This window comes from Bombina bombina, chromosome 4 (genome assembly GCF_027579735.1).
Source record: "Bombina bombina isolate aBomBom1 chromosome 4, aBomBom1.pri, whole genome shotgun sequence".
Classification (NCBI taxonomy): domain Eukaryota; kingdom Metazoa; phylum Chordata; class Amphibia; order Anura; family Bombinatoridae; genus Bombina; species Bombina bombina.
The window spans coordinates 1,152,316,965-1,152,337,873 of NC_069502.1; the positions used below are offsets into that span (position 1 = coordinate 1,152,316,965).

General features: G+C 37.6%; 1 protein-coding gene across 43 annotated transcripts in view; it reads left to right on the forward strand.

Annotated features, from left to right (window-relative positions):
* Positions 1-20,909, forward strand: part of LOC128658091 (calpain-8-like) — a 268,397-nt gene that overhangs the window by 97,472 nt on the left and 150,016 nt on the right. For 41 of the 43 annotated variants that reach the window (XM_053712553.1, XM_053712554.1, XM_053712566.1 and 38 more), the window contains 3 exons: positions 2,804-2,875; positions 3,596-3,673; positions 20,323-20,397. In XM_053712553.1, the coding sequence (XP_053568528.1) occupies positions 2,804-2,875; positions 3,596-3,673; positions 20,323-20,397 (225 nt within the window). The remainder of the gene's footprint in view (positions 1-2,803; positions 2,876-3,595; positions 3,674-20,322; positions 20,398-20,909) is intronic. The other 2 variants (XM_053712555.1, XM_053712567.1) reach the window with 1 other exon arrangement.

A 20,909-nucleotide genomic window follows, 5' to 3' on the forward strand; every position in this document is an offset into this window, starting at 1 on the left:
ACCATAACTGACTGCCGTCTTCACCACCGTCCAGGGCAGGTCCACTTTTTTTCACTTCCCGCCACCAGTCCTACTCCTAGAAAGGAACACGCCTCCAGTCAACTCAAGAGACACTGACAGTCACAGTCATGTGATACTCTGCTCCGGTACCTGACCACTGATTGGTTCGAGGCTTTTTAGAGAGCAGCCTCTGTTGGCAGCATGTGGGCGGCAAAGAGCCAATAAGCACCCTCACGCTGCTCATAGAAAAATTTAGAAAGCCATCTATGTTGCGCAATGGAGGGGAGCTGACCGGCTCACAGCCTCTCCTTTATTGCGCAATATGGATGCAAACACATCATCTTGTTCCTCAGTTGCTAGTATATTCATGGCAGAGTCTGCATTCAGGGGGGGATACCCTGGGGTACAATTTTTTTTTATAAACTTTAAAAAAAAATATATAAACTTTAAAAAAAATGTTTTTTTTAATAAAACAAAATTAAAAAAGTGTAATACCCACTTAGGACAGGGGAGGCACTGCCTCCCCTGCCTCCTATGACAGCACGTCACTGGTGCAAATGGACTGTTTGCGGTTGTTTGCGGTGCGTTAAACGGGGAGTTTTGTCTGTCACTGTGAAGCGGGCGTAACCCTTACACTACCTGATCGATACAACATCATACCTGATGTTTTAAAGCACGTTATTCCAAACAATTTAGGAATGTTAGGTGATTAAGGCACTTTATGGCTTAAAACCAGACTCTGCATCAACTATGTAATTTTCCATGGGAGTTTTGCCATGGATCCCCCTCCGGCATGCCACAGTCCAGGTGTTTGTCCCCTTGAAACAACTTTTCCATCACTATTGTGGCCAGAAAGAGTCCCTGTGGGTTTTAAAATTCGCCTGCCTATTGAAGTCTATGGCGGTTCGCCTGGTTCGCCCGTTCACGAACATTCGCGGAAGTTCGCGTCTGCCGTTCGCGAACGGAAAATTTTAGGTTCGCGTACATCACTAAACTGCAGTATAAAGGATGTTAATTTGTTTTAAAATGGTTAAGACTTGGCTGATTATGTTATTCTACAGCAACACATCAGAAATGTCTTGTAATTACAAGGTGTTTACTGGCCCTTTTAACTTATAAGATAATTTATCCCTAAATTAATTTACATTTTGCAAGCGTTTTCGCAATCGTTTGCGGTCTGTTTCAATCGCGCTCATATTACACGTTGAGCGAAATCGTGATTGCACTAGAATCCTTACCACGATCTCAAAACTGTGGTTAACTGTTTTCTGAATATAAAAAGTGTCACAAAACACATAAAAAATACATTATAAAGTACCCTTACCCTCATAATAACACTGTCTAATAAAAATTATTTAAAAAAAAATATTGCACACAAGAGTTATAAGGGCTTAAAGATATGATATCTCTGATGTTGTTACAAAAAAAAGCCGGCAAAGGACTTTAACATTAAGAAACATAGATATACATGTCTAAAGATGTACATGTATATATATATATATATATATATATATATATATATATATATATATATAATATATACATATATATATATATATATATATATATATATATATATATATATATATAAAATAACTCATTGTGTAAACTATTTACAAATCTAGACAAGTCAGAAGACTTGCTTTTACCACAGAAACTCTCTGATTACTCTGTTTCCAATGCAGCAAAGGATTCTGGGTAAGTTCACAATGACTCACCTTTTTACTTTTAGCCTGCTTTTTAAGGCAGACTTCCCTTTACGCTATAGCATCGCTGCATTACACAGCTTTTACGCTTAGCTAGGGTTAGTACAGTGATTCAGACCAATCTCAGGACAGCTGTTTTGTGGTTTTTGCCACTTATCAGCTGGGAGTAGGTTGAATCACTGCTTGGTAAAGTTCATTTCTGGGGGAAATACAACAACAATTAAAATTATGGGGAGGCGAAAAGTGAGTTTAAAATCCTCCACTAAATACAAAATGTAGAGAAAATAACTCATTGTGTAAACTATTTACTAATCTAGACAAGTCAGAAGACTTGCTTTTCCAAACAGAAACTCTCTTACCCAGAATCCTTTGCTGCATTGGAAACAGTGTAATCAGAGAGTTTCTGTGGTAAAAGCAAGTCTTCTGACTGACTGATGTTGCAAGTTAGGAGAATATTTCCATTAATTATTTTTCCCTATTTTGTACTAATTTAGGGTCAGATTACGAGTGGAGCGCTATTTAGCTCTTTCACTTGTGCGCTAGAAGTAAACGTTTTGCTCGCATCGGGTTGCCCTTGTATTACAATACATAGGTATATAAATAATAAGTTTATAATAAGTACAATATACATCTATATCTTTCTATATATAGGTATAGATATATACAGATGTATTTAGGAATATCTATTTAAAAATACAAAAAATGTGAAATATTTACAATAAATTCATAGTTAAACACTTTATTTAATATGAATATTGCATAAATCTGTTTTTGTCTATATATGTATACATATGTATTTATATGTGTATATATGTTTGTAAATACATATATATATACATACATATACATCTTTAGACATGTGTATGTATTTAATTTAATGTTAAATCTCTTTGCATGCCTTTTTTTCTAATACCTAAGATCTCATATTTTTGCGCCTTTCTAACTTTTTTGTACAATATTTTTTTTAAATTTTTTTTTATTAAATGGTGTTATTATGATTGTAAGAATACTTTGTAATGTATTTTGATGGATTTTGTGACACTTTTTAGTTTTGCGAAACAGTAAACTAACATGTTTCACACTTTCACTTATTACAGGTATCTGATAAAGAATCAGGAACAGACTCAAGTGAAAAAGTTACAGACCCAGCCGATCCTGGAACACAAGAGGTGAGGGGAGATTTATTACTTTAAGCACTGGGGGTGCACATTCATGGCTGATGACGCCTTTGGCAGAATTTAAGAGTGACTGGGGGGATTTACAAACCCCAAAATCACTTACCTATAGTTTAAACAAAGAATACAATATTAAAATGCTTGAATCTTTTTCATGTTACTAATATCTGATAATGTTTTTCATGTTACTTACACCTGAGAGCTCTCACAATTTTCTAAATTGTAAACACCTTGAGATTGTAATATATAATTGTTAATTGTGTATAGTAAAATACATTTGCAGTATACTATCATTATTTATTTTGAACCCTTTTCCTGTAATTTAACTGGATATTGTGGGGTTTTATAATTTTGAGAGCAGAAGTGCACACTGAAAGCATAACCCTGCTACATATCTGCCCCTAATTGGCCTAAAAATATTTTATCAGATAAATAACTCTAAACAATACTGGTTTCGGTAACATAATGACCTTGCCTAGCCTTGTCTTCTCCAGTAACAAATCAAATCAGGCAAAAGGTGGTGGAAGCAAAGTTTGGCTATAGAAAAACAACTTCAGTAAACAAGTACATTGCTTTTGAAAATGTTTACACTTGGCTGATAAGTTTTTCTATAGCAAGACACCAAAACAATTTTGAAATGCAAGGTATTGTGCCTTTATACAAATGGAAATTCAGTCAACTAAATATATGTCTTTACATTTTCATGTATCACAGACATCTGATAAAGTAGAAATAGCGGTATGTGTTTTTGCACCACCCGAACAAGCAAATAATGAAGCACCAGCAGAGGAGGTAACATAAATCAATATATCAAATTAACTTTTGACATCATATTGTCAGGAAATATATTACTTATATTGCTTAAATATATTAGTTCTTCATTACCATTGAACAAATTGATATTAAGCTCGGAAATTTGAGATATTTCTAATTCTAAGAACTTGGAATGCACCTGCTAATTCTTATGGATAACTCTGCTACATATCTGTCCCTAATTGGCTTTATCACATAGCAACGGCAAAACATTTAACTTCATACTAACTTTATGACCATGACTAGCCTTGTTGTCTGCTGACAAAAGCCCAGATTGGCTCCTCCAAATAAGGCAAATGGTGGGTGGCATTTGGCTATTGATAAACAACTGCAGTATAAAGGATGTTAATTTGTTTTAAAATGGTTAAGACTTGGCTGATTATGTTATTCTACAGCAACACATCAGAAATGTCTTGTAATTTCAAGCGCCTAGATTACGAGTCTTGCGTTAGCCTTAAAAAGCATCGTTGAGGGGTCCCAACGCTGCCTTTTAACGCCCGTTGGTATTATGAGTCTGGCAGGTACAGGTGTACCACTCACTTTTTTTCTGCGATTTTAGCATACCGCAAATCCCCTTACGTCAATTGCGTATCCTATCTTTTCAATGGGATTTGCCTAACGCCGGTATTACGATCGCTTTAAAAAGTAAGCGGTACACCCTCTACCTCCAAGACTCCTACCGCATTTAAAAGTCAGTAGTTAAGAGTTTTATGGGCTAACGCCGTAACATAAAACTCTTAACTAAAGTGCTAAAAAGTACACTAACACCCATAAACTACCTATTAACCCCTAAACCGAGGTCCCCCCCCCCCACATCTCAAACACTTAACTAAAGTTTTTAACCCTTAATCTGCCGGCCGGACATCGCCGCCACTTAAATAAATGTATTAACCACTAAACCGCTGCACTCCCACCTCGCAAACACTAGTTAAATATTATTAACTCCTAATCTGCCGTCCCTAACATCGCCAACACCTACCTACATTTATTAACCCCTAATCTGCTGCCCCCAACTTCACTGCCACTATACTAAATTTATTAACCCCTAAACCTAAGTCTAACCCTAACACCCCCTAACTTAAATATAATTTAAATAAAATGAAATAAAATTACTACAATTAAATAAATTAATCCTATTTAAAACTAAATACTTACCTATAAAATAATCCCTAAGCTAGCTAAAATATAACTAATAGTTACATTGTCTCAGGGTTTATTTTTATTTTACAAGCAACTTTGTATTTATTTTAACTAGGTACAATAGTTATTAAATAGTTATTAACTATTTAATAACTACCTAGCTAAAATAAGTACAAATTTACCTGTAAAATTAACCCTAACCTAAGTTACAATTACACCTAACACTACACTATAATTAAATTAATTCCCTAAACTAACTACAATTAAATACAATTAAATTAAACTAAATTACAAAAAAAAACTAACTCTAAATTACAGAAAATAAAAAACAAAATACAAATTTTTAAACTAATTACACCTACTCTAATCCCCCTAATAAAATATAAAAGCCCCCCCAAAAAATACAATTCCCTACCCTATACTAAATTACAAATAGCCCTTAAAAGGGCTTTTTGCGGGGCATTGCCCCAAAGTAATCAGCTCTTTTACCTGTAAAAAAATACAATACCCACCCACACCCAACATTAAAACCCACCACCCACACACCCAACCCTACTCTAAAACCCACCCAATCACCCCTTAATAAAACCTAACACTAACCCCTTGAAGATCACTCTACCTTGAGACGTGTTCACCCAGCCAGGCCAATGTCCTCTAAGAAGCCGGGCACAAGTGATCCTCCAGATGGCCAGAAGTCTTCATCCGATCCAGGCAGAAGAGGTCCTCCAGAGGGGCAGAAGTCTTCATCCAGGCGGCATCTTCTATCTTCATCCTTCCGGCGCAGAGCGAGTCCATCTTCAATCCAGCCGACGCGGAGCATCCTCTTCCAACGAAGTCCACCAGACGAATGAAGGTTCCTTTAAATGACGTCATCCAAGATGGTGTCCCTTGAATTCCGATTGGCTGATAGGATTCTATCAGCCAATCTGAATTAAGGTAGAAAAAATCCTATTGGCTTATGCAATCAGCCAATAGAATTGAGCTTGCATTCTATTGGCTGATTGGAACAGCCAATAGAATGCGAGCTCAATCCTATTGGCTAATTGGATCAGCCAATAGGATTGAACTTCAATTCTATTGGCTGATTGCATCAGCCAATAGGATTTTTCCTACCTTAATTCCGATTGGCTGATAGAATTCAAGGGACACCATCTTGGATGACGTCATTTAAAGGAACCTTCATTCGTCTGGTGGACTTCGTTGGAAGAGGATGCTCCGCGTCGGCTGGATTGAAGATGGACCCGCTCCACTCCGGAAGGATGAAGATAGAAGATGCCGCCTGGATGAAGACTTCTGCCCCTCTGGAGGACCTCTTCTACCCGGATCAGATGAAGACTTCTGGCCGTCTGGAGGATCACTTGTGCCCGGCTTCTTGGAGGACTTTGGCCCGGCTGGGTGAAGACGTCTCAAGGTAGGGTGATCTTCAATGGGTTAGTGTTAGGTTTTATTAAGGGGTGATTGGGTGGGTTTTAGAGTAGGGTTGGGTGTGTGGGTGGTGGGTTTTAATGTTGGGTGTGGGTGGGTATTGTATTTTTTTACAGGTAAAAGAGTTGATTACTTTGGGGCAATGCCCCGCAAAAAGCCCTTTTAAGGGCTATTTGTAATTTAGTATAGGGTAGGGAATTTTATTTTTTGGGGGGACTTTTTTATTTTATTAGGGGGATTAGATTAGGTGGAATTAGTTTAAAAAACTTGTAATTTTTTTTTTCTGTAATTTAGTGTTTGTTGTTTTTCGTACTTTAATTTATTTAATTTAATTGTATTTAATTGTAGTTAGTTTAGGTAATTAATTTAATTGTAGTGTAGTGTTAGGTGTAATTGTAACTTAGGATAGGGTTTATTTTACAGGTAAATTTGTATTTATTTTAGCTAGGTAGTTATTAAATAGTTAATAACTATTTAATAACTATTGTACCTAGTTAAAATAAATACAAAGTTGCCTGTAAAATAAAAATAAATCCTAAGATAGATACAATGTAACTGTTAGTTATATTGTAGCTAGCTTAGGGTTTATTTTATAGGTAAGTATTTAGTTTTAAATAGGAATAATTTATTTAATGATAGGAATATTTATTTAGATTTATTTAAATGATATTTAAGTTAGGGGTTGTTAGGGTTAGAGTTAGACTTAGATTTTGGGGTTAATAACTTTATTATAGTGGCGGCGACGTTGGGGGCGGCAGATTAGGGGTTAATAATTGTAGTTAGGTTGCAGCGATATTGGGGGCGTCAGATTAGGGGTTAATAAATATAATGTAGGTGTCGGCGATGTTAGGGGCATCAGATTAGGGTTCATAGGTATAATGTAGGTGGCGGGGGTGTCCGGAGCGACAGATTAGGGATTAATAATATAATGTAGGTGTCGGCAATGTCGGGCGGCAGATTAGGGGTTAATAAGTATAAGATTAGGGGTGTTTAGATTCGGGGTTCATGTTAGGGTGTTAGGTGTAGACGTAAAATGTATTTCCTCATAGGAAACAATGGGGCTGCGTTAGAAGCTGAACGCTGCTTTTTTGCAGGTGTTAGTTTTTTTTTTCAGACATCTCAGCCCCATTATTTCCTATGGAGAAATCGTGCACGAGCACGTTTAGCCAGCTCACCGCTACCGTAATTAAATAATAATGTATTTAATCAAAACAATTACAGAAATTATCCTCCCTGTGCTCATATGGCATCTATCATTATCAACCACATAACTAACTTTAACATTTACAACAGATATGAAACAAAATTGCAGTTATCAATATTGAATTAATTTTAAACCAAGTTTAAATTCCAACAATTGAAAGCAGGGCCGGCCCTAGCCATTGCGGGGCCCAAGGCAGGATGACAAAGCAGGGCCCCCTTTCACCCCGCCCCCAACCCCGCCCAATCCCCACCCCAACCCCGCCCGACCTCAGCCCCTAGCCCCACCCAATTTCCGCCCCCCAACCCCGCCCCACAGCTTTTAAAATGGAAAAAAAATCATTTAAGGTAATGCACAACATTTTATATATATATATATATATATATATATATATATATATATATATATATATATATAAAAAACATAAATCCACTAATGTGGATAACTATAACATTGTATATATTGCAATATACCATTTGTACTATAGGAATAACTGTTTATATGTATAATGAAGAATTATGCTGACAATTAGGAACAGTTGAGTTGAACTGGGCCTTATTTTTACGTGTTTTCTTATGATAACAAGAACATTACAGAGATGCCAGGGCCGGCCCTAGCATGTGCAGGTCCCTAGGCAGATTGACAGCACTGCGCGGGGCCTCTACACAGAACAAAAAATACTTAAAGGGCCATAATATCCAAATGTTTAAACACTTGAAATGATGCAGCATAACTGTAAAAAGCTGACTAGAAAATATCACATGAACATCTCTATGTAAAAAAGAAAGATATTTTACCTCAAAAGTTCCTCAGTAGTCACATCCCATTGGAAACGATTTCTAAGCAGCAAATCAGTATGTGTGTCCCGGGACAGCTGAAGGGATGAGCCTCGTGCACTCATGTTATTTCCCTATTCAGTTTTGGGAAGTTTACAATGAAATCTCATGAGGGTCAAGTCAAATCTCATGAGATCACAGTAAAAGAGTTAATGACCTCAGCACTGTTGATGCTGATTGGCTGCTGTTCATTTCTTCATTTTTATTTTTTTGTACCTGCAGCTGAGCAGCAGCTGAAGTATAACTTTTTACACAGAACTTACTCTGCTGAGCTGAGGAAATTGTGAGGTAAAATATCTTACTTTTTTACATAGAGATGCTCAGGTGAGATTTTCCTGTCAGCTTTTTACAGTTATACTGCATCAGTTTCAAGTGATTTAGCATATGAGTATTATGTCCCTTTAAAGAAATGGGGCAATGCACTGTACCACACAAACACACAGATATAATACATACACTGAGATACTTAAATACACATACATCCACACACTCAGAAGACACATACACAGGTGCACAGATATATACATACACAGGTGTACACACACAGCCAGCCCACCCACACACATAGAGCCAGCCAGCCCAGACACACAGAGCCAGCCCACACACACACACACAGAGCCAGCCCACCCACACACACAGCCAGCCCACATACACACGCACACAGCCAGCCCACACACATACGCACACAGCCAGCCCACACACATACGCACACAGCCAGCCCACACACATACGCACACAGCCAGCCCACACACGCACACAGCCAGCCCACACACGCACACAGCCAGCCCACACACACACACACAGCCAGCCCCCAACACACACACACACAGCCAGCCCACACACATACACACACAGCCAGCCCCCCCCCCCACACACAGCCAGCCCCCACGCACACACACAGCCAGCACCCCACACACACACACACACAGCCAGCCCCCCCACACACACACAGCCAGCCCCCCCCCACACACACACACAGCCAGCTCCCCCCCACACACACACAGCCAGCCCACACACACACACACACACAGCACACACACACACATAGTGCCCACACACAAACACACCCCACACACAGCCCACACACACAGCTGCAAAGGCGCTGAGCTGTCTGTTTAATTTATAACTTTATCAATTCAAACTGATTGATTTAGAATCTAGACATCATGTATATTGTGATTCTAATGGAGTCAGAGAGTGGGGGCTTGGTAGTTTAGCAATTTTGCATTTATACATACAGAGGAAATATGTTTAGTTAGAAGCTATGTATGGGGATATCCAGTGTTTTTTTTTTTTTTTTTTTAAATAATTGGTGAAGCTTTGTGACAACAGGTTAGATAGTAGCCAATCCCTTTAACCCTTTGGGGTTAACAGTTGCTTTTTAACTTGGCAATTAGGGATATCACCTTATTTGTACTTGCTTCACATGCTATATAAACACTAGTGCTTTTCACTTATCAGGAGTCACATATTTTACTTATGTTTTATTCCATACATTTTTGATTTCATATCCATATTGCTTGGTATTTACATTTGAGAATATTGTGTTATGGAAGATAATAAAGAATTTTGGCATTAGAAAGCGGCAGCCCATGCAAATAATTACTCAGGTGTGTGGTGTACTGGGACTCGAAACATGCACTGCTGCCATTTAAAAGACAATTCCTATTAGGTAGAGATTACTAAACCATGGATGAAAACATTATGTGGTGTCTGTGTTTTTTGTGTGTGTTTTTTTTTTTAATAAATGTAGACACCACATAATGTTTTCATCCATGGTTTAGTAATCTCTACCTAATAGGAATTGTCTTTTAAATGGCAGCAGTGCATGTTTCGAGTCCCAGTACACCACACACCTGAGTAATTATTTGCATGGGCTGCCGCTTTCTAATGCCAAAATTCTTTATTATCTTCCATAACACAATATTCTCAAACTAGTCCTAAAGCCCGTTCACACGGGCCATTTTTTGCAGTACAGCGGTGCCACCCCTTGCACTCTCTCCCTCCCCCTCTCTTTTGCTCTCTATTTCTCCCCCCTATCTTTTGCTCTCTCACCCCTCTCTTTTGAGCTTTCTCTCTCCCCCCTCTCTTTTGAGCTCTCTCCTCCCTCTCTTTTGAGCTCTCTCTCCCCCTCTCTTTTGCGCTCTGTCTCTCCCCCCTCTCTTTTGCGCTCTCTCCCCCCTCTCTTTTGTGCTCTCTCTCCCCCCTCTATTTTGCGCTCTCTCCCCCTCTCTTTTGAGCTTTCTCTCTTCCCCTCTCTTTTGAGCTCTCTCTACCCCTCTCTTTTGCGCTCTCTCTCTCCCCCTCTCTTTTGCGCGCTCTCTCTCCCCCTCTCTTTTGCGCTCTCTCTCCCCCCTCTCCTTTGAGCTCTCTCTCTCCCCCCTCTCTTTTGCGCTCTCTCTCTCCCCCTCTCTTTTGCGCTCTGTCTCTCCCCTTCTCTTTTGCGCTCTCTCTCTCCCCCATCTCTTTTGTGGTCTCTCTTTCCCCCATCTCTTTTGTGCTCTCTCCCCCCCTCTCTCTCTCCCCTCTCTTTTGCGCTCTCTCCCCTCTCTTTTGCGCTCTCTCTCCCTCGTCTCTTTTGCGCTCTCTCTCCCCCCTCTCTTTTGCTCTCTCTCTCTCCCCCTCTCTTTTGATCTTTCTCTCTTCCCCTCTCTTTTGCGCTCTCTCTACCCTTCTCTTTTGCGCTCTCTCTCTCCCCCTCTCTTTTGCGCGCTCTCTCTCCCCCCTCACTTTTACGCTCTCTCTCTCTCCCCCTCTCTTTTGCGCTCTCTCCCACTCTCTTTTGCACTCTCTCCCCGCTCTCTTTTGCGCTTTCTCTCCCTCCCCCTCTCTTTTGCGCTCTCTCTCTCCCCTCTCTTTTGCGCTCTCTCTCTCCCCCATCTCTTTTGTGCTCTCTCTTTCCCCCATCTCTTTTGTGCTCTCTCCCCCCCTCTCTCTCTCCCCTCTCTTTTGCGCTCTCTCCCCTCTCTTTTGCGCTCTCTCTCCCTCGTCTCTTTTGCGCTCTCTCTCCCCCCCTCTCTTTTGCTCTCTCTCTCCCCCCCTCTCTCTCTCTCCCCCCTCTTTTTCCCCCCCTCTTTCCCCCCTCTCTCTCCCCCTCCTCTCTCTCTCCCCCCCCCTCTCTCTCTCTCTCTCCCCCCTCTCTCTCTCTCTCCCCTCCCTCCCTCTCTCTCTCTCTCCCCTCTCTCTCCCCCTCTCTCTCCCTCCTCTCTCTCCTCCTCTCTGTCCCCCTCTCTCTCCCCCATCTATCTCACTCCCCTATCGCGCGACCGCGCACAGCCACGCCCCCTTCACACCCAACCATGCCCCCTTCATTGCCATTTACGTGTGGCCATGCCCCCTTCACGCCGGCTATGCCCCCGATCACGGCCACGCCCACTTCTGCCACAGATCAGCTAGGGACTCAAAGGCCAGGTGTGTTTGTCCTCATGCTATCTCTACTGCCCATGACACCTTCGGACAAACACACTTGGCCTTTTATTATATAGGATGTAAATACCAAGCAATATGGGTATGAAATAAAACATTTAATTTTACAATTAAAAATGTATGGAATAAAACATAAGTAAAATATGTGTGACTCCTGATAAGTGAAAAGCACTATTGTTTATATAGCATGTGAAGCAAGTACAAATAGGGTGACTATCCCTATTGGAATACATGTGGAAACTTAATTGAATGAAAGATCCCTAATTGCCAAGTTAAAAAGCAACTATTAACCCCAAATGGTTAAAGGGATTGGCTACTATCTAACCTGTTGTCACAAAGCTTCACCAATTATTTAAAAAAAAAACACTGGATATCCCCATTCCCCATACATAGCTTCTAAGTTCTAAGCAACCACAAAAAAAAATATTATTTTAAAATCTAAATGCATATTTCTCAGAGCAAACACGCTATTTAATTCACTATAACCTCAGGAGACAGCACCGAAACGCGTATCTAACATTATCAACAAAATATTATCTCTACATAACCCATTCCCAATTGCTCCCATATTTCAAAATAATTCTTCTGTATATGAGTGTCAGTGACACAGGCGGCAGCTCTGGGGGCAGCACAGTGAGAAAGGACAGAAAGAGGACCGGGCATTACTACCAATAAGAATGTATTGCAAAAGTCATGTTTTATAAGCATTTCAATCTGATTTGTTACTAGGGACAGTCCTTGAGTGTTGATCTTATGTCCTTTGCTGTGGTCAGTGAGAACCAAACGCTGTTTTCCTATACAGATTTTGTTCACTAATTTGCTGCATAGCACACTGCAGCGTAAAATAAACTACAGAAATGGCGTCTTGTTAAACTGAGACATTAATGAGCTAATTAATAACAAAAATCAAATAAAAAAAATGAATGATTGCTTTTGGTAAGCACACTTATTCCAACACATTCATGATATAAGCTTGCCACTGCAGACCCTCCGTACAGAAAACACTAGCAGGAGACACCGCACGTGCCTATAGACAGTACCCCTTCCAATGCTTGCACTTGGCTTGATACTTGAAAAATATATTTTGACACAGGTTGTGTAAGCTGTGACTGCTGTTATGTCAACGCGACACAATAAAATGTCATTTTTAACGACTAACAATCGTGTACTAGTTTCCTTGTGGATGAACACGTCCCTTTAAAATAGCAAGCAAGATATTTAAGACACCACGATGTGCATTTGTAACTGTCAGGCACTAATTCTATCCCCCCTGTCTAAATTGTTTCCTGTCAAAAGAACTAACAAAATCATACAACGGACAGGTGGAATTTAGCTAAAGGGAACTGACAGGCTCATGTTCCAATATAATGGTGGTAACACAGCACAATAATGTGTAACCGGTATTACAGTGATATTTTATGTGCAATGGAAATACATTTATGTTAATAGATTTTGTACAATGTGTGATCAGACTAATCCTTATATGATACCTCACCTATAATTACATTTATTCCAATTGCATATTTCTTATAAAATAAATCAGTGGGTCTAAGAAATAATTGATTGTTAAGAAATTGCTGTAAATCAGAATAGGATTTATAGGGGTGGAAAGGAATGTGACAGAAAATCAATTTACCGTTTATGAAGCAGTCAGGCTGAGAGGTCCTGTAAAACTGTACATATGGCATGGATCTCTTCTTCCCTATCAGACATCAGTGAGTGACTATTAGTCACTTTTTTACGTGAGTAGTATATCTGTACCCAAAATTGGGACCCGGAGGAACTTACCATAATTTCTCTGTCAACTCATGTTGTGCAGGGTCACCACTGGGAGTCCTGGGACGGACCAAAAGCTCTCTCCTCTGAGGCTCTGACAGTCTAATTTGAGACAGTGACTCTGCAGCTCAGCTCAGCTGCCAGCAAGCTGAAGCAACACGCCCTCACACACTGACTCACTGACTGAGACTGAGCCCGCCGAGTTGCGTACAGGCGCAGGAAAAGGAAACTATACTTCCTCCCGCGCTGTACTAACTGCTTCCTCCTGTCAGTGTGTCTGCCGCGCAGCTGCCCATTACCATGCAAAAAAAAAGTGCCAAAAAAGGATTTTAAAAATAAATGTCAGTGCAACAAATTTATATTTTTTTTAAATTTCATTTAAAAAAAAAAAAAAACAGCTTGCACCAGCGTTGCGGGGCCCCCCTAACCGCGGGGACCGAGGTGGTCGTTCCGCCTTGCCCAAAGGCCGGCCCTGATTGAAAGACAAATCGTTTCACCCAAAGACAACCTGTCCAAATCATTTTAAAATAAGGTTTTATAAAATCAATTAAACAACAAAGAGTATACTCTACTCTATAGTGTAAAAAATGGATTTACCAAACATCAAAATACAACTGTTAAATTCACAGCAATATTCAGTCAAAAGTCTTTATGCTAGTGTTCCAATGTCACAGATTCAGGGTCATTATCTATTATCAGAAGAAGAGACCTGTGAGTAGGGTTGCCACCCGTCCCTTAAAATACGGAATCGTCCCGTATTTGAGGCTAAAATAGCACGTCCCGTTTTGAATCAATACGGGACGGGGTTTGTCCCGTATTTTCTACTGGCTGGCAGCCACCGTGGCCATGTTGGTAGGAGTCCAGGGGACCCAGTGACAAGCGGTGCAGAGGTGGTGGACATGGAGTTAGTGGTGGGCGGGGCTTGGTAGTGTTGGTGTGGCGGGAAGCAGTTCAAGCAGAGAGAGTAGAAGGAGACGAAAGAGAGGATTTGCACCCGGTGTCTTAAGTATGCTGGCTGGTGGGGGACCGGCACTATAATAATAACTGGTGAGTTAAAAAGCAGATTAAATGATGTGGTACACAGCAGGATGTGACAATTAAACATTTTGCTTCCAGGACGTCTGTCAGCTGATGCGCAGGGCTTATTTAGCAGCGAATGGGTTTAACTGTGGTAATTGTGGCTTTGCCTTTACCTTGCTATGTGTAGCTGTAGGTAGGATCGTTCCGGTACGAGTGTTTATCTGTATAGTTGTTTACTTCTGGACATTAGTTGTTGGTATCCCGTGAAAGTAAAGTCTGTGATCTTGTGATCTAATGTTGTGACAGGATGAGAGACTGTCATACAGCACAACATTGATTGTCTTTAAATAATACCTAAACAAAAAGCATGGAAGACTGCAGCATTAAGCAAAAAGGCAATATAAAAATTATACTAAATAATTACTATTTTTCCAGTGTGTATAGGTTTCTTGACTCTTTTTGCCCAATGCTTGCTAAGGAGTTTGCCAGCAACCAGATAGGGAATTGATTTGATGCAAATTAGTCTTGGCATGACAAACCTTTTTATTTGTTTTAGCAATTCACACAATATATAATATGGCTGCCAGAGATTAAATAAATGCAAGCTTATATTGTTCCCTGCAAGAATGTACATGCCTGGGAAAGTGTGACACAGGTCTGTTATATGTGATACTTTGCATGATTTTGAATAGGGCTGGGATGAGTATGTGTACCATAGCTTAGGAGCTAAGTGGATATCTGTAGTAGACAGTTGCTATAGGACAGTGCATGCCAAATCCCTGGGCTTCTCAATAATTTATGGCTTATTCTTCATTTACCTATATATATCATTGGCTTCCAAGTTTCCCTAAATTTGTCATTCTCTACAATTGTAATTACTAGAGATGTAATATAATGCAATACAGGTACATTCTAGGTTAATGATAAATTACTCTAAATACCATATACATTGTATACAACATTTTGTATTTAACTGCATGTAATAGACACTACTATAAAGAATAATATGCACAGATGCTGAGCTAAAAATCCAGTATAAAACCGTTTAAAAACTTACTTAGAAGATCCCAGTTTAGCACTGTTAAAAAGATTAGCTGGGACACCCACTGCAATGGTTCTATAGCAAAAAAAACAGACCCCCCCCCCCTCCACACTTCTGCATATGAAAAACATGTTTTAAGTTGTGATTTACCACCACTGGCACGTCATCGGGCCTGTGGTCATCGTGGCCCCGAGGGGTTTGGCCCCTGCTGCGTTAGGTGTCCCTTATTTTTCTGTTTTGAAGGTGGCAACCCTACCTGTGAGGTCTTGAAAGCTTATGGAATAAAAAAAATTGATTTAATCAGTCCATTAAAAGGTATCACAAGCTTCTAAACGAATTTCATTAAAGGACAGTTATCAGCTGCCTATTGGTGAATTAAAACAAAATAATTGGCAACTCAATGACTGTGAAGGCTGAAAATTCTACAACTGAAAATATAAGATCATTTGACTCCCTTATACATTGTATTATACAAAACAAGGTCAAATATTAATACGGTTCACAAATACAAAAAACAGGGATGTCAGGGAAAGTGAAACCCCCTGACAACACAACACACATTTATTACTGCATTCAACCAATCATTGCTGATACATAAGTACACACTTTCATCTCAACTAATTCTGATCCACATGGTCTGAAGACATATGACTGGATTCATTATTATATTTAGTAACCAGTTAGTGCAAATCCACAGAATCAGGGTCACTTTATAATTAAACCTCAGTATTAAAGGGACAGTCAAGTCCAAAAAAAGCTTTCATGATTCAAATAGGGCATGTCATTTTAAATAACTTTCTGATTTGTTTTTATCACCAATTTTGCTTTGTTCTCTTGGTATTCTTAGTTGAAAGCTAAACCTAGGAGGATCATGTGCTAATTTCTTAGATCTTGAAGGCCTAAGTGCATTTTGACAGTTTTTCACCACTAGAGGGCGTTAGTTTATGTGTTTCATATAGATAACATTGAGCTCATGCACGTGAATTTACAGAGGAGTGAGCACTGATTGGCTAAAATGCAAGTTTGTCAAAAGAACTGAAATAAGGGGGCAGTCTGCAGAGGCTTAAATACAAGGTAATTACAGAGGTAAAACGTGTATTATTATAACTGTGTTGGTTAAGCAAAACTGAAGAATGGGTAATAAAGGGATTATCTATCTTTAAAACAACAAACATTCTGGTGTTGACTGTCCCTTTAAGTTAACTTGTAACTATAGCATAACTCCCAACATTAGTGGCTGGGTATTAGGGACTCTGTAGGTTGTGGTGGACTGTTGACGTTCTGTGGAAAGGTGAGAGTCACGGGTGGATAGTTAGCGTGGTTGTGGGTGTACCTGGCAGTTAGTGGGTGTGGGGCAATTTGTGCCTGGGTGTTCTATAGGCAGTGTTAAAGGGACACTGAACCCAAATTTTTTCTTTCACGATTCAGATAGAGCATGACATTTTAAGCAACTTTCTAATTTACTCCTATTATCAATTTTTCTTTGATCTCTTGCTATCTTTATTTTAAAAGCAGGAATGTAAATCTTAGCAGCCAGCCCATTTTAGGTTCAGCACCATGGATAGCGCTTGCTTATTTGAGGCTTACATTTACCCACCAATAAGCAAGCATAACCCAGGTTCTCAACCAAAAATGGGCCTGGTCCTATGCATCACATTTCTGCTTTTTAAATAAAGATAGCAAGAGAACGAAGAAAAATTGATAATAGGAGTAAATTAGAAAGTTGCTTAAAATTGCATGCTTTATCTGAATCATGAAAGAAAAAAAATGCTTAATGTCTCTTTAAGGGAGATTCTGCAACTGGGGACATTTGGCTGTCTCAGAAGGACAGTGGGGCAGAGCTCAGAATAAGGGTTTGTCCCTATCAAATAGGGACATTTTAGAGGTCCGCTATAGTAACAAATCCCAGCCTTGCAGGGCATCCATAAAGTGATACATGATCATTTGTTGCTCTCATGTGAATAGCTTCTATATAGGAATCTAAAACAGAAACAGCAGAGAGTGAAAATGTAGTTGCAACAGCAGAACAGGTATTATTATTATTATTGTTATTGTTATTATTGTTATTGATATTATTGTTATTATTATTGTTATTATTATTGTTATTGATATTATTATTATTATTATTATTGTTATTATTATTATTGTTATTATTATTATTATTGTTATTGTTATTATTGTTATTGATATTATTGTTATTATTATTATTATTGTTATTATTATTGTTATTGATATTATTATTATTATTATTATTATTATTGTTATTATTATTATTGTTATTATTATTATTATTGTTATTGTTATTATTGTTATTGATATTATTGTTATTATTATTATTGTTATTATTATTGTTATTGATATTATTATTATTATAACATAGTAACATAGTAACATAGTAGATAAGGTTGAAAAAAGACTGAAGTCCATCGAGTTCAACCTATACAAATCTAAAATACTTACAAAAAGCTCCAGTTAAGCTTAAATAACCCCATTAAAATGTGACCCATTTAATACTAGCAATCATATCCATGAATTTTGTTTATATACAGAAATTTATCCAGACTATTTTTAAATGTATCTATGGTATTGGCATTCACTACCTCCTTTGGTAATGAGTTCCACAATTTTATTGCTCTTACAGTGAAAAAACGTTTCCGTTGCAGGAGATTAAATCTCCTTTCCTCCAACCTTAAATTATGACCTCTTGTCAGAACCAATTTTCTTGGAATAAAAAGAGCTTCTGCCATCTCTGTATATGGGCCTTGAATATATTTATATAAAGTAATCATGTCACCTCTCAAGCGCCTTTTTTCTAAAGAGAACAGACCCAGTTTGGCTAGCCTCTCCTCATAGGTTAATTTCTCCAATCCCCTTATTAGCTTTGTGGCCCTTCTCTGAACTTTTTCTAGTTCTGCAATATCTTTTTTAGCAATCGGTCCCCAGAACTGCACTCCAAACTCAAGGTGAGGTCTTACCAGGGCTTTATATAATGACAGAATTATGCTTTCCTCCCTTGAATCAATGCCTCTTTTAATACATGCTAGTATCTTATTAGCCTTTGAAGCCGCTGCCCTGCATTGTGCACTCATCTTTAGCTTGTTATCTATTACTACTCCCAAATCCCTTTCCTCCTGTGTTTGGCTAAGTCTTGTCCCATTTATTATTATTGTTATTGATATTATTGTTATTATTATTATTATTGTTATTATTATTATTATTATTGTTATTGATATTATTATTATTATTATTATTGTTATTGATATTATTGTTATTATTATTATTATTGTTATTGTTATTGATATTATTGTTATTATTATTATTGTTATTGATATTATTATTATTATTGTTATTGATATTATTATTATTATTGTTATTATTATTATTATTGTTATTGTTATTGATATTATTGTTATTATTATTATTGTTATTGATATTATTATTATTATTATTATTGCGATTGTTATTGATATTATTATTATTATTGTTATTGATATTATTGTTATTATTATTATTATTATTATTATTGTTATTGATATTATTGTTATTATTATTATTGTTATTGATATTATTATTATTATTATTATTGTTATTATTGCTATTGATATTATTATTATTATTATTATTATTATTATTATTATTGCTATTGATATTATTGTTATTATTATTATTATTATTGTTATTGATATTATTGTTATTATTATTGTTATTGATATTATTATTGTTATTATTATTATTATTATTATTATTATTGTTATTATTATTGTTATTATTATTAATATTGTTATTATTATTATTATTATTATTATTATTATTATTATTGTTATTATTATTATTGTTGTTATTATTGTTATTATTATTATTATTATTGTTATTATTGTTAACATTTGTAAAGTGTCACCAAATTCCATAGTACTTTGTAAAGGAGTAGGGTAAATAATGACATAGATTCATGCTAAAAAAAAATGCATAAGACAAAACAAAACAAATTAGTACAAGAGAAAGCGAGGCCTGACCCAAAGAGTTTATAATCTACAGGAAAATAATAATTTGTGGGGGAAAAAATCACCTGGCAAACCCCCCCCCCAAAAAAACATAAAATCAATTTCAGCATATTTCTTTTTGTCCCTTCCTTTCAAATAACCTTTAAATAATAAAAAATACAGACTGGTATTGGTAGTGTCTGCATTCTCCCTTAACCCCTTAATGACCACAATGTACCCTGTATGTCACTGGTCGTTAAGGGTCTTTTCAGGACATAATAGCACAAGTCTAACAAGAACATGCTATTAATTCCCTCCCTCCAGCAGGCTTTGTGGAATAGAGCAGTCTTTACGCTGGTGGCAAGACCGCAATATAAAACAATCAAGTCCCAAAAAAAGGCCAGCGACATACAGGGTACGTCGCTGGTCCTTAAGGGGTTAAAATATTGTATTCATGGAATACACCTATAAAAAGGCGACAGATGTTGTACAACCTGTTCTCTAATATACAATTTGCATTTTAGTATTGGTAAATGCTAATTCTCTGATCTGTAATGATGTCCATTTTTGTGCCATTTGTATGTATTTCCCTCTGGTCCGTGATAAGTAAAACGCGTATAGCTAAAATATGTAAATTCAGCATTTCCAAGCAAATCTATTTACATGAATGTATACACCATTTTCCATATAGAGACAATGTGCTATTAGTCTCAATTTATTTCTCTTTGTGTAGATTTCATGTCAGAGCAATAAATAATATTTTGTATTCTTTATGTACATAGGAAACTAAAACAGAGGCAGCTGAAAGTGAAAATGTGGTTACTGACCAAACCGAAGCTACAGTTGCTGAAGAACAGGTAAATAACCTAATATGGTGCTTAAAGGACTAGTAAATACAGCAGATTTGCATAATCAACATAATAAAAGACAATGCAAGAGCACTTAGTTTGAACTTCAAATGAGCAGTAGATTTTTTCTGACACATTTCAAAGTTATGTCTATTGCCACTCCTGTATCATGTGACAGTCATCAGCCAATCACAAATGAATATATGCATATGCTATGAATTCTTGCACATGATCAGTAGAAGTAGGAGGAAATGCATTATATATTATAATTGTAACAGGACAACATCCCAGAACTGCACAATGAGGAAGGAACTTACACAAACAGAAACAAAAATAAGTAAAATGGTACTATATAAAGTTATTATAGATTATGTATAATTAAACGAGAACTGTATATGTAGAGAAATATCAGGTAAAAGACTCCTCCCAGCCTGAATAATTTGATGCTTATAAGCTAATTACTTCTGCTTAAAGTGAAAGTAAACTATACTGAACCTCTAAGTGGCAACTGAATTTACAAA